This window comes from Ips typographus, linkage group LG16 (assembly GCF_016097725.1).
Source record: "Ips typographus isolate SLU linkage group LG16, UJ_Ityp_2.0, whole genome shotgun sequence".
NCBI lineage: Eukaryota > Metazoa > Arthropoda > Insecta > Coleoptera > Curculionidae > Ips > Ips typographus.
Genome location: NC_138437.1, coordinates 1,409,908 through 1,423,683, shown reverse-complemented (window position 1 = coordinate 1,423,683; position 13,776 = coordinate 1,409,908). Strand labels below are relative to the sequence as shown.

The 13,776-nt window shown below is 32.3% G+C and overlaps 2 protein-coding genes across 3 annotated transcripts in view; both read left to right on the top strand.

Annotated features, from left to right (window-relative positions):
• Window positions 1–1,113: 1,113 nt before the first annotated feature.
• dome (cytokine receptor domeless) overlaps window positions 1,114–13,776 on the top strand; it is a 48,175-nt gene continuing 35,512 nt past the window's right edge. Inside the window, exon 1 of one of the 2 annotated variants that reach the window (XM_081993442.1) lies at window positions 1,114–1,388. The gene's annotated coding sequence lies outside the window, so the exon portion shown is untranslated. The remainder of the gene's footprint in view (window positions 1,389–13,776) is intronic. The other variant, XM_081993445.1, reaches the window with a different exon arrangement.
• On the top strand, window positions 11,582–12,241 carry LOC145738872 (uncharacterized). Its single transcript, XM_081993990.1, has one exon. It carries the CDS (start codon window positions 11,582–11,584, stop codon window positions 12,239–12,241), a length of 660 nt encoding a protein of 219 aa, XP_081850116.1.

The following is a 13,776-nucleotide window of genomic DNA, read 5'->3' as shown; positions in this document are numbered from 1 at the left end:
TGTATATCTTGATTTAAATAAAAGTTGTAGAGCTCGTAATCAATCATTATAACCTGTAGTTTTCGCCATTTGTATACTAACAGTACTAACACATATAGCAAGCTATTACCGATGATGTCAAAATACGCCTAGAATAAGACGTTATTGAAGTATTAGTCAAAAGTTTCGTCACCATAACATCCAGTAGCAAAGTCCTAATATGTCTTATAACGTTTCATGCCATTTACCTTAAACCAAATGTTGATAATATTGACACTAGAGGGCGTCAAAGTAGAAAAAATTAAGTATTTTTTTATTTAGTATACTATTTGAATATTTGAAATAACTCAGGGGTTTAAAAGCATGTACAATTTAAGCGTGGTTCCGACTGTGACAAATATATAGTAATAAAAAAATACACTCTTACACTTTTAAAAAAAGGTAAAAGTCGACAATGCAAATAGCGGTCAAGGAAATTAACTGGAGTTTTATGACAAGAAATGTAAAACTCAAAATTGATATTTCTTTTCATAACGTTATTGTAAATGAAAATAAAACTCATTTCTAAAAATGTTAAGAGAAATTAAAAGATTATTGGTATAGGAATGTAGTGGGCTTCTCACGTGTCGCCCTCTATGTTTTTCTATATTTCTAGTGACAAAAAAACCGTTAATTTCATTGAGTATATTGCCAATAGATTTTTTTTTAAACATTTCAACTAATCGATTTTATTTTTTTTCAGCTCTCTGTAGTAAAACGCTGTACACGCAATATTGCGACACTCTGTATTAATGATAATATTTTCTTAAAGTTAAAGTTAATTCTTCTTATATCCGTTTGTACAATTTTAGGGCTGGTTTAGTTAAACCATTTTTAACCTGATTCACGCTCTACATGTTGTTTGTTCTATAAGACAAATAATTCTTTTTGTTAATATTGAAAATATAATAGTAAAAAAACACACAACACACATACTCGGACAGACATGATATCCGAGAATTGGCAACAATACGATAAAAATTGAAACTAGACGTCAAAAAGTAAACATGGCAACATTCCCATAGTTTTGCAGTTTTGAAACTCGATAGAACCCAGATCACAGATGACAGACAAATACCTATCAGTCAACACTGTCACGCATGCCATGCCATCCCGTAGATGGTCGACAGGTCGACATTCAAAGTCTGTTAAACTTGCATAGAGATAAACTGTACCGACGTTTGTATACTGTATAGCATAATGGAGAATATATCAGAACAAAATACATAATAATTAGTGCTCGTCTTGCGAAAAGTTGTGTTTAGTGTTTCTGCGTCGTTTTCGGACCTTACGCAGCAGTGATTGACCCTTTAAATTCACGTGTTTCCAGTTTGAAGTGCACATTGCAAGGCTGAATGATAGAGTAAAAGGTATTTATTACACAGGATTCCTAGTATTATTGTTTTCAGCTTTGATGGTGAAACACAGCACGTAGAAGTATGTTATTTTAAATCTTACAGTTTCAAGTTATTTTAATACAAATTAACGTTTATTAGAACGTCTTTTGTGAACATTGTTTATTAGTTTAATTTATGCGGAAAAACTACTTTTTTATTAACAAATTTTGTTTATCAGTCTTCCATAATTCTAGTTTAATTGAAATAGCTTTTAAAATTACATTCTTAGAAGGGCTCCCATTAGTATATCCAAACCAATACCCACTCAAGATTAACAAGTATTTTAAGCTGTAATATTTCATGGAATTCTATTATTTACCTTTTCTCTATTTTAACATGCCAGACTGTTCCTTATTCTGGTTCACATAACGTGTCTTTGGAGTGTGCTACAAATAGACAGTTTTGCTATAGATGAAATTCAGTTTATATTGGTAACTAAGTAACAACCCCTCAAACAACCCTGTCCAGAAAAGCAATTTTATTAAAAGTTGTGAATATGTAAATTTCTGAAAATGTTTTACTGGGTTACTCATTTGAGTTTTAACATTTTTTCATAACAAGTAACATTGTAAACAATTAAAAAAAAGTTGAATGTATTTAAGTTTCAAGAAATCTTCAATTGATTATCACAGTGTTACTCACTTGCCTTGTGAACATTTGCTTGGCATGAATCTTGTGCATTCATGGTGATAAAAATATTGCTCACCAATGATATTGAACAAAAATGATTTCTTGTGAATAACTGTCTTGCTATTTGCATGTTTTATGATGATAAACAGTGCCTGGAAACAGATGGTCAGCAGCAGTAAGTAGTACCTTGTTTTCAGTTTTAAAATTTCTTCAGGGTTTCTGAATCTTCTCATTCATTCATCACTTGGAGGCTGTTTGTGTTTTTTAGAGTTGTTGGAAGTTGAAATAAGTTATTGTGGAATTGTGATTTAGATGTCCAGAGATTGTAAGTTTTCCATACATGTATAACTTACAATATTATTGTTATTATTGATAATAACAATAAAATTTGTTTCTGTGTATTTGAGAAAGATGTTGTGTAGATTTTGAAGTTTAAGAAACTGTGCCACCCAGTACATCATCTAATTAGTAACATATCAAACATAACTTGGATAAGTAATACTTATGAAACTTTTATTTACTTTACCAACTGGCTGCAGAATCACTACAATTATTTTTAATAACTGACTAAAACATTTTTTTAAACAAGTGTGTTAGTTACTTATTTAAATGATTGTGAAAGATAATTAAACACAGCTTATATATCAAAAGTTGTAATTTACATATTTTATCACTGATTTGAGAAAATTAGCTAGGAAAGCAGATATCTTTCCTTTTTGTTTTCTGCAGGATTTGTGGAAAAGCTTCAGGAAAACCTATGCTATTGGAAACTCAACCAGTTACTGCTCGAGTTACTGTTAGTAATACCAACCCATCTCTACAGTTATTGATTTGTGTCTCTAGAAAACAATGTGTTGTTAGCAGTATTACAGTGTATTTTTCCATTGTTGGATGAAAAGTCACTGTTTCCTCACTGGGTCTATGACAGCAGTAAAAACTACGTCACGTGACTTTGATAATTCAATTTTTGAGCTTGCAACACTGTAAAGACCAGTTGAAATTGTCAAAAACAGTGACATGACATTCAAAACGCAGTTTAAATTTTGGAAAATTGATAATTAAATTTGGACAGTTGTAAAAACTTAAATTCTGAACTTGCACCACTGTAAAGGCCAGTTGATATCTGTCAAAATTAATCACGTGACCGTTAAAATGTGGTTTAAACTTTAAAAACTTGGTAAATTAAATTTAGACTATTTTAGACAGTTGTAAAAGCTGAAATTGTAAGAGACACATCACATGACTTTGATTATGCAATTTTAGAGCTTGTAACACTGTAAAGTCCAGTTGACATTGTCAAAAACAGTATCGTAACCTTCAAAACGCAGTTTAAACTTTGGAAAATTGATAAATTAAATTTAGACAGTTGTAAAAACTTAAATTGCAAAGTAAACGTCACGTGACGTTGATAATGCAATTCTAAGCTTGCACCAATGTAAAGGTTAGTTGATGTCTGTCAAAATTAATCAAGTGACCGTTAAAATGTGGTTTAAGCTTTAAAAACTTGGTAAATTAAATTTGGAATATTTTAGACAGTTGTAAAAGGTGAAATGGTAAGAGACACATCACGTGACTTTGATTATGCAATTTTAGAGCTTGCACCACTGTAAAGTCCAGTTGACACCTGTCAAAAACTGTCACGTGACCTTCAAAAGTTTAAATGTTGAAAAATTGGTAAATTATTCTAATAATTTGTAATGAATATTGTTTCAACTTAATATCATGTAACAAAGATTTTACCATAATAATTACATGTGCGGTCAATTTTGTTATATTGATACACTATATTGTCTACTGCTTGGTCTACTACAATGTATTCCTTAAAATATCGCAAAATTTCCTTTGTTTAGGCTTTATTTCGCTCAAAATTCCAATGAAAATATCGCAAAACATTTTGAAATATACAGTCAATACCTTAAAATGCCTCATAATGCCTTGTAATACCTCAAAATGCTTCATAATACTGGCAAAGTGCCTCATACTACATCGAATTACCTGAACCACCAAAATACTTTGGCAATCTACCCCTCTGACCAATTATTTTACTTGCATTGAATGTTTGTCTGAGAAAACAGACCATATCTTTACTAATCTCTAGCCATGTGACTTCCTTGGCATCACTTTGGATGATAGATTAGACTGGAAGGCTAATTTTTTGAAGTGTGTGTATTAAACACCTAAAGATTTAAGATAATTCACTTTGGAGAAGCCTGAAAAACCATTTTTTTACTTTGGCTTCCACCCAAACCCAGGGTTGCTTTGACTGTTTTGGAAATTAGCAAGAAAATAAGTTTAGTTGAGTTATGGTGATGATTTTGATTACTGAGACATTGTCATACTTAAGTTATTTAATTATTATAGTATTCAATTTTATAAATTATAGTATCTGCTGAAATGTAGTACTAACCTAAATTGTTTTAATTTCCTGATGAAATTAAGATCAGTAAATAAACAACTCAAGTTTACATTTATAACATTTTCTGAAAACTTTTATTTAAAACATTTACGGAATTGTACTCATAAAAACAGAATTTACTATTGACATTTGGCAACTAGATTTTGACGTACATAGGATTGTTAATAGCACGTCCCTCAAGTTGCATGCCTCACTGTTGCTAGGTGCTTTTTCTTATTAGCTCATTCACAGTGCATGCCCATGAGTGTTCAGTGTTAAGAAAGCTTTTGTTTTGAAGTAATGTAACAAATAAACCCTTCTTTTAAGTTCTGATATTCGTGGTGAAGTACTAAAATTCCTCAAAAAGTGTATGTCCCTTAGATTGAAATTCCTAACTACCCAATACTCTCTAAGTATTTATTTGTTATTTAGTAAGCCTTATGCTTGAAAGATGCATTTATCTTCTGAGTCTGCCTCTTCAGGTCTTTGACTTTTGCTAGAATTTTACTGTTGAGCAGATTTGTTTGAGCAGTCTGTTTTAATCATTGGGATATGTGAAAGTGCATATTTTAATAACTTTTTTTTCTTGGGCCTTGTGCTCTCTAACACATTGTTTTCTTTTGAGTTAAACAAGCTGTTTAAATTTCATGCTTGCAGGAACTTGTGGAATAGGAGCAGATCCAGAACATTGTTTATCATTAAAATACACAAAAAGGTCATTTGCATCAATTAAGTCTGACACAGCTATTGCATAACAGATGAGAACAGTTGTTATCTTAACTGCCCTTTGATTTACTCTCATTTAACTTTTTTTTATTTTGGACTTTATCATAGGATTGAGTCATTTATTATTTAGTTAATCAAATCTTATTTTTTATCTAATGAAAAATGACCAAGATTTGTCATGAGTCTTCAATACAGTGCTCTGGGTATTTTATTAGTGCCATGGCTTTATGTGTTTTATGTGCTTATTTTTTGGCTTAAACCCTCCTGGTAGATAAGGATTCAAATATGACCAGTGTTGTCATTAACGTTTTAACCATTTTTATTTCACCTAATATTGGATAAAAGAGAGTTTTATGTGAGTGAACACTTTTATATGTACGTATTAAAATGGGGAAATATTAAATGATCAATTTGCATCCAAAGTATTCCTGTATCTGGAGAATTATTGACAAGCCATGTACCTACAAAATTGAGTAATTTTGTGTAGGGAAGTGTCTAATTATACCTCATTTGATCTTGTCAAGCTCACACTTTTTTCTTTAGGTACTAAAAATTAGGAATTTCTTACTTCAAATTACAAACCACGAATGTTTCTCCATCTTTGGTTTCCTCTCCAAACTCAATCATATCATATTTGTTAGTATTTGCCATCAGGATATTCTATGCTTTGAAGATTATGAGGATTAAAAGAAACTTTGATTGCAGTTTAGTAGGTAAATAAATATGATCTCAGTTCCAATGATTATGCAAACAACTTGGCAAACGACGTTGCCAAACGTATTAGATTTTTTTTTCTAACAAGTACATTTAATTCGTAAAAACATATTAAATTTCGCCAAAATTCCATTCATTTAGATGCAAAGCAATAAGTAATTTAAAGGAAATCATCAAGTAAATTCTAAAGTCAAGTCTAAAGTAGCAAAAGTCCTTCTTATTACTTTATATACGTAGATTTGTGTACTAAATAGACTAGCTCTGTTTATATGAATGAATCTTCTGTTCATTCTTGCACAAGATTCCTTTTATAAGATGTATGTGTATGTTGTACTGTGTTTTACTAAAGTCACCGGTGTTTTAAAAACTGTTTGTGGGTTGTTTGTTGTTCACAAGAACCTCTTCAATAGGGATAGTTTCTGGTCTATTTATGAAACTGTTATTCAGAAATTTTGGTCTTAGTCTGGTAAAGCTACAAGTAAAGTAAAGTGAAGCTACTCAAGTTCATAAACCTTTTCTAGTATTGAAGAAGACATTTAAATTTTATTTTAAAAGTTCATAGGAACTTCAGATACCTGCTCTTTAAATCGTTAAAACGAACCTTGCCGCCTCGACCAGAAACCAAATAACCAGGCAATACCAAGAACTTATTTTATTCTAAAGGCACCATTCAATAAAATAAGGTAACCAGGTATCTTAGTGTCAAAGAAGATCAGTCCGGGTCTTAGAAGGCATGTTTTTCTTCTGTATTTTAATAGATACTTTGACTTGAGTTTTAACAACCTTGGTTGTTTACTGAAAATCTCTTTGAAGTAAAATGGACTATTTCTACGCTCCTGTATTTTGCCTATTTGCAAGTATGCAGTTCAAAAGGTCATAACAGTTTATGGAGAATTTTTGTGTTGTAAAACTGAACCGTCTGGTAGTCAAGATTTCGAATTTGTATTCTTTATGGGCGAGTACTAACGGCGTGTACTAGAAAGCATTCTTGAATACAGATTCATGTATTTATTTTTAACAAATGTTAATATGTCGGTCGTTTCCATTTTATTTATGTTTGTAATAGGCGGCTCTTTTAGAATTCCAATTTTTTTGTTTAATATTCCGCAGCTGTTTGGAACGTTTTGGATCATTTCCTGGTGATTGTAAAATCTTAATCCACCTGTAAAGTCATTTCTAGAATATTTGCCTACAACGAGCGCTTTAACTGTGTTTGAAGATTTGATATCCCAGGTAACAATAAATAAATGTATCTCTAGAATACATCTTGTTGATTTCCCAGAATAACGTGATTTCCTTGAAAGAGATTTTGTGCTTAACATATGTGTAGACGAGTGAAGTCTGCGTTCCGCTACGTACAAGTATGTAAGCCTAGTGAAATAGCATAGTGAAATTTCTACATTGTGAAACTGATTCTAACCAAAATACTTCCGGAAATAGATTTATGATAATCTATATTTTTCTGTGTGCAAAAAGCTAAACGTAACATTGCATGCCATACCTACTAAGTATAAAACTCAATTCAACCACAAAATACTTCCCCAGGGAGGCAATTCATCCATCTTGTGTTTCACGTAAACAACTATTTTTAACTCCCTTTCTCCGTGCTTTAGGTATTGATTCGAATTGAAATTTGATCAGTTCTAGTAGGTACTTTCCACCTACGTTTTCATCGTATTAGTGAATACATATTTTGGACGCAGTACTATGATTATTTTAATCTTTAACTTGCACTTATCAGTTAAATATTAGAAAGCTGCAACGATTTTTGGTTCTCGGAAACGTCCTGACGCTAGTAGCAAAGCAATTACCTCATGACATATTTCAGCTACTGCGAAAGGTTTAATCTAATTTACAGAAACCAATAATAAAACTGAAAATTGCGAGAGAATTACCTCCATGTTTCTGCTATATTATTACGTTTTGTTTTACTCGGAGTAAATGTTATAATAAGAGGTATAATGCAAATAAAACAGTAGTTAAATGGAATGCAGAATAATTGTAGAGTGCGATAATTTTAGCTTGGGATGATTTAAATCGGCTGTAGCTTTTTTACCTGCAAAGGTATAATTATGACGTAAAAAACTATTTTAGGGTAAGTTTACAAGTTTTTAATGATGTTTGTTTAAATGGGATGTTTAAAAACATTTTATTACATGGCTATCTTATTTCCAGTTTTTGTCTTCGCCATATTATGTCAACAAATCTATGGCGTTTTGTTTTCTTTTGTACATCTTCAAAAACTTGATAATGATGATATATTTACTAGTAAAAAGTTATAGCCAATTAAAATGTACTTTTTCTTAAAAAAAACATGTTTTTATATTGTTTTAATTTAAATTATCAATATTTAAATGCCTGTTGCCTCAATTCGTTTTTATATTATTATAAAAAGTTGAAAATGAGTCTTTTTTATGTATAAACGATTCAAAACATGTAGTCATTTTGAACACCCTGTATCTCCAATATGCTTTGACAGAATTTGAGAAATAAAAAATGTCGAGACATATTTGGCGGTTTTTCAATATTTGGCTTACAGGGTGTTAAGAACATAAAGTAGTATTCTCGTAATACAGGGTAAAGTGTAAGAACTAGCACACTATTGGTAAACTTTATTAGACTTTTTGCCACCCTGTATACCTTCTTAAATTCTATAACTTTCTTTGTATCCATAAACTTAATAACCGTTTACCTCATCAAAATCAGTGTAGTTGTACTATTCCCAAGATAAAAGGTAAATTATAGAAAGTGCGATTTTCCAAAAACAACTCGTAATTTCTCTTTTAGACCAAAAATTTAACAATCGCTAAACATGTTACGTATTATACAGGGTGCTCCATAAGTACGTGACAATCTCTAGTGATCATCTAGGAGAGATTACAATACGGGGTGTTTTCCTAATGTTCCTACTAATGGAGATATCGGACCTTAAACTGTACGTTTTGTGTCCTATCTTGTCTTTCATCCACATTAATTTTTACCAGGTATGTTATGGCATTTTTGTAATGTCCTTTTGAACATATTTTTTTTAGTTTATCCGAAAAAAATTACAAATAAATTTTTGAAAAGTTCCAAGAGGAATCTGCAAGTCGTTTTTAAAAAGTAAATTTTTCTTTTTCTACTTATTTTCTTGAAAACAGTATATAGTATTTTACTCACTGTTTCCCCGTGTATTCTTTTCATTTCTTGTAAGAAATCAATTTTTGTAAACCTCATACCTAGTGTATGTGTTGTTAAAATCTTTTTTACAATCAATAGGAATATCCAAAACTACAATAATAGGGAATGTTTTCTATAAAAAAAACAACTTTTTCAAAACACATTTTTGACGTGACAACGTGACGTGACTTTGACGTGACAAATTCAAAAGTTTAACACGATATCACACATTGGTACTGCATTTGTTTATGTCTTGGACGTCATCGTAATTTTTTTTGATTCTCAATATATTTTCCATTTGCAAGTAAGGTAGAAGTAAAAATAGTAAAAGACATTTTTTCTAATTTTGATTTTTAAATAAAATAATTTGCTTCTCAACTTCTTGTTTTATATTTGAATTTTTTGCTGCAGATTGACAGTTTTTCTTTGAGAATTGAAAAATTACGAAATTAAATAAATTCATTTCCGAATTTGACTATTTTGTATGTCCTAGGTATTTCTTTCTTTAAGTTACAGATTCAATTCATAATAAAAGATTGATATTTGGTTTTTATTAGGTTTTGAGTTTCAGAAATAAATTGCATGTTACCCCATACCACTTACACTCACCATTTTATGTTTTTGCATCATATAATGGCAAAATGTTAAAATTTGTTATCAGTAAAACGTAGAAAAAATTAGTTAAATGTCAGGAAGCACCCAAAAAATGTGTCTAGGTCCACTTTTATTAATATTTGTCATAAAAAACATGTCTAAAACCTCTAAAATTGTTTTCGTAACTGTTCGGGTTGTACGACAATAATTGTTTTTTCAGGAAATTACTATTGACTTATTGGTATTACTATTATTGAAACATTTTTTTTTAATGTTTAGGGGTATTCAAATAAAAGTGTCCTATAACCTTTTTATTTTTAAAAATATTAGAAAGAGTTGAATACATTATCTTCAACACTTTTACACACAGAAAAGGTAAGCAAGTAATGTCTACTTTTTAACTTTGTTTAAAAGACACTAATATCTTTAAAACAGATTTGTTTAGTATAATCATAAAATGTCCTAAATAATATTTAATAGTGACATTGAAAAATTAAACACGATCAATTACAAGTACATAAAACGTTTCTACAATGTATCTACTAATATTATATCTGTGTAATTAGTGTCAGAGTGTCATAATAATAATTAATAAAATTTTATCACTGAATTAAGCGTAACTGAGAGAAAATGATAATATTTAACCCGGCAGTGACACTAAAGTTAATGATTACTGGTTAGCTAATTGTTATACATTGTAAGTACTTATGATTGAGTATTTATCCTAAACATTTATTTCGCTCTATAGGCAAATTTACTTGATGATGTAAAAAAGTGAAAAGCGTAAACCACTGACTTCAATCCGCAGCTAATTGTAATTTGCTAGAAAGCTTACGGTGTTATGGTGTGAGGTCTAATATCTTTTAGAGATAAGGCGCGATAGTCGATTTTGACTTAGAAATATTGCGTATTCAACAGCGTTTCACAAGCAGAAAAAATCAAAAAACAAGCAATACAATACGACGTACCGGTGAATAGAATCCATAACAAAGCCTAGTTGAATAGTCAAATTTGTTTCTCTTTTGAATAGTAAATGCGTTTTCAGAACTGCTTCCTCAACAGGCATGAGCTTTGAACAAGATAAATAAATTAGAAGAATCTTGCCGCATACATGTCCTTAAATATTAAACGTTATTCCTCTTGCCTGCTATTAACAGATTTAATGCAATGAGTACATTTTAATGGACATTACCATGCAGCTTAAGTTGATATGTTTTGTTCAGCTACATATCAAGTTTTACCAAAAAAATTTCTTGGAAGATCAATCAAAGATATCTTTTAGCTAGCTAAGAAAGGACACGTGAAGTCAAGCACTTTCCTATATTAAAGAAAGTCTTTGTAGCAAAATGAAGTACGTCTTTACATCAATCGAGGAAACTTTCCATTATGCAAGTAAATTGGGTCTCAAATATCGTTCTAGCTGGAACTGCACAAAAGCAGCAATGAGCTGTAGCGTTTCCAGAAAGGAATGTATTGAGCTTTTCGGTTTTAGGGACCTAGAAACGAATGCAAATGGATCATTTGGTTTTAATAGAGTTTTAATAAAGTAGTTATTTGATGATTCGTTGATTAGAGTTTGTCAGTAATTTTGAAATTCCTATTTATTCAATAACCTAATCTGTATAATTTACACAACAATATTTCTGAAAATCCATTTTCATTCAACCATTGTGGAATTCGTTATTAAGGCTGAACTTGTAATTTTGTAAATCCCAGGAAAAATTTTCCTCATTATAGTCTTTGTTTTCTAAGGGTTATGTAATAAATGTGTAGATGTTTTTATCCAAGTTTAAATACATTTCAACGGTTATATTTTCTTCAATAAACCAATTCTACACAAATCCAAACTAATAGAGTTTTTTCTACTACTTAACAAAATTTTCTCAAGGAATGTTATTTCTGATAGAGTAATGGCTCTACTGCGCCATAGTCAGACCTATACTAACATATGGGGCTCTTGCGTGGTGGCCATCTGCCAAGGCTCGCAAGCACTGCGATAACGGGAGGCATGAGAACTGCTCCCACGAGAGCACTTGAAGTGCTGCTCAACTTCGTGCCCTTGGACCTTCACATAAAAATGGAAGCCGTAGGGACAGCATATAGGCTGCATACTATGGATCAATTACAAGTTTGCACGTATGGACACTCTTGTATATGGGATTGGGCCACTGATGGATCCAACTGGTTTACGGATGGATCCAGTAGAAGGGGGCTGACGGGGGCAGGTGTCTGCGCTGAGACAGGCCAAACAGCGAAGCACTTTGCATTGGGTACACACGCTACTGTATTCCAGGCTGAGGTGCTTGCGATCCTATATTGTGGGCTAGAACTACTTTCGGGTCCGCGACAGGAAGACACAATTAACATTTGTTCTGACAGCCGAGCTGCCATCATGGCAATCGGTTCTGAGGTAGTGCACTCCAAATTGGTTCTGGAGTGCAAAACAACCCTGGAAAAGCTGACCCAAAATAACGACATACGTCTTGTGTGGGTTCTGGGACATGCTGCTATTCCGGTAAATGAAGAGGCGGATCGACTGGGAAAACTGGGCACTCAGAAAGTGCCTGTTGGTCCAGAGCCGACTGTGGGGATCGACTTAAGTCGCTAAAATCTTTAGCCCAGCAGCTGTTTCAAGAACGCTGGGACTCCGCCATAGGTATGAGGCAGGCCAAAGAACTCATCAGTGGCCCCTCAGTCAAAAATACGAAATACCTGCTGGAACTAAGCAGAGATAACTTAAGGACGGTGACTGGCCACTGCCAGCTGAGACGGCATCAGTACTTGATGGGTATATATAACCGAGGATCCTACTTGTCGAGGATGCTTGGAAGATTAAGAGTCGGCAGGCCACATCTTAATGTGGTGTCCAGCCTCCACTCGTTCGCGGACAACATTCCTGGGACAGTCAATAATGACGCCCAGGGCAATCAAGGAGCTAAGACCTAGCAGACTGGTTGGCTTTATAAAGTCGACTGGACTGCTTTAGCTACCAACAACCGGGACGTGACGAGCCCATACAGGAGGCCTATACGTTTCTGGGGCGCTGCCCCCCCGGTTTGCCAAAAAAACAAACCTACTACGCAGTTTGAAAAAATACAGTTAATTGGTAAAAGGCACTGATTTTAGATAGTAATTTTAAAATGTAGTTAAGGAACTGTAACTTTCTGAGAAAAAGGCAGTAAATTGAAAACAGAAGCGGTGGGTAAATAATCCTTACTTCAGACAGTTTCTAATAAATAGCAATTAAAATTAATAAAATGCATCGGAAAATGCATTTAAATGATAGAAAACACAATTTCAGCCAGTAATTCTGAAATTTAGAGATCACGGACTTGAAACTTGATGTAAAGGCTGTAAATTTAACTTAAAATTTAGAGGCATAGTGCATATAGTTCATAAATAACCATTACTTCAAACTGTTTTTAATAAATAACATTGAAAATGAAGAAAAAACACTTAAATGTCAGGTAATACAATTCTAACCAGTGATTCTGAAATTTGGAGATTATCAACCTAAAACTTGCTGTAAAGGCATGTTATCGAGTCTAAAATCTAGGGCCGTATCCGGATTGCTGTAAAGGAAGTAAATTGTACCTAAAATTGACAAACTGTGTATTTCAACTCTTACCCCAGTCAAACTGTAATAAAAAAACTTTGCAAACTTACAACATAATTTCAGGGAGTCATTCTGAAACTCAGCGGTTACGGATCTGAGACTAAATATGAAGACAGTTTGTGAAGCTTAAAATTCAGGATCGGAATGTGTTTTTTATAAACAATTCTTACTTACTAAGACAACCAAACACATGTTCAGTCCAAAATTATGCAATTTGGGGGTTAGGGACCTGATATTTTATTAAAACAAGTTATTGGTGCTGTAGAAACTGTTAGGGGTGAAAGATATTAGAACTTGTTTATAAAAATATCTACATTCTCAAATGCCAATAAATTGACAGTTTTAGTTTTAATTTTTTAGCGAGGTTTATTTTCACATTTAGGATAACGTTAAATGCATCATGGAATTTGACTGATTATAGGAAAAATTACAACCCCGCTTTTTCTTTTAAACTGAGAAGTTCCAAATTGTATAACAATGATAGCACCAGTGTATAATGTTGCCATTGAATTTTTTCGTCAAAAATA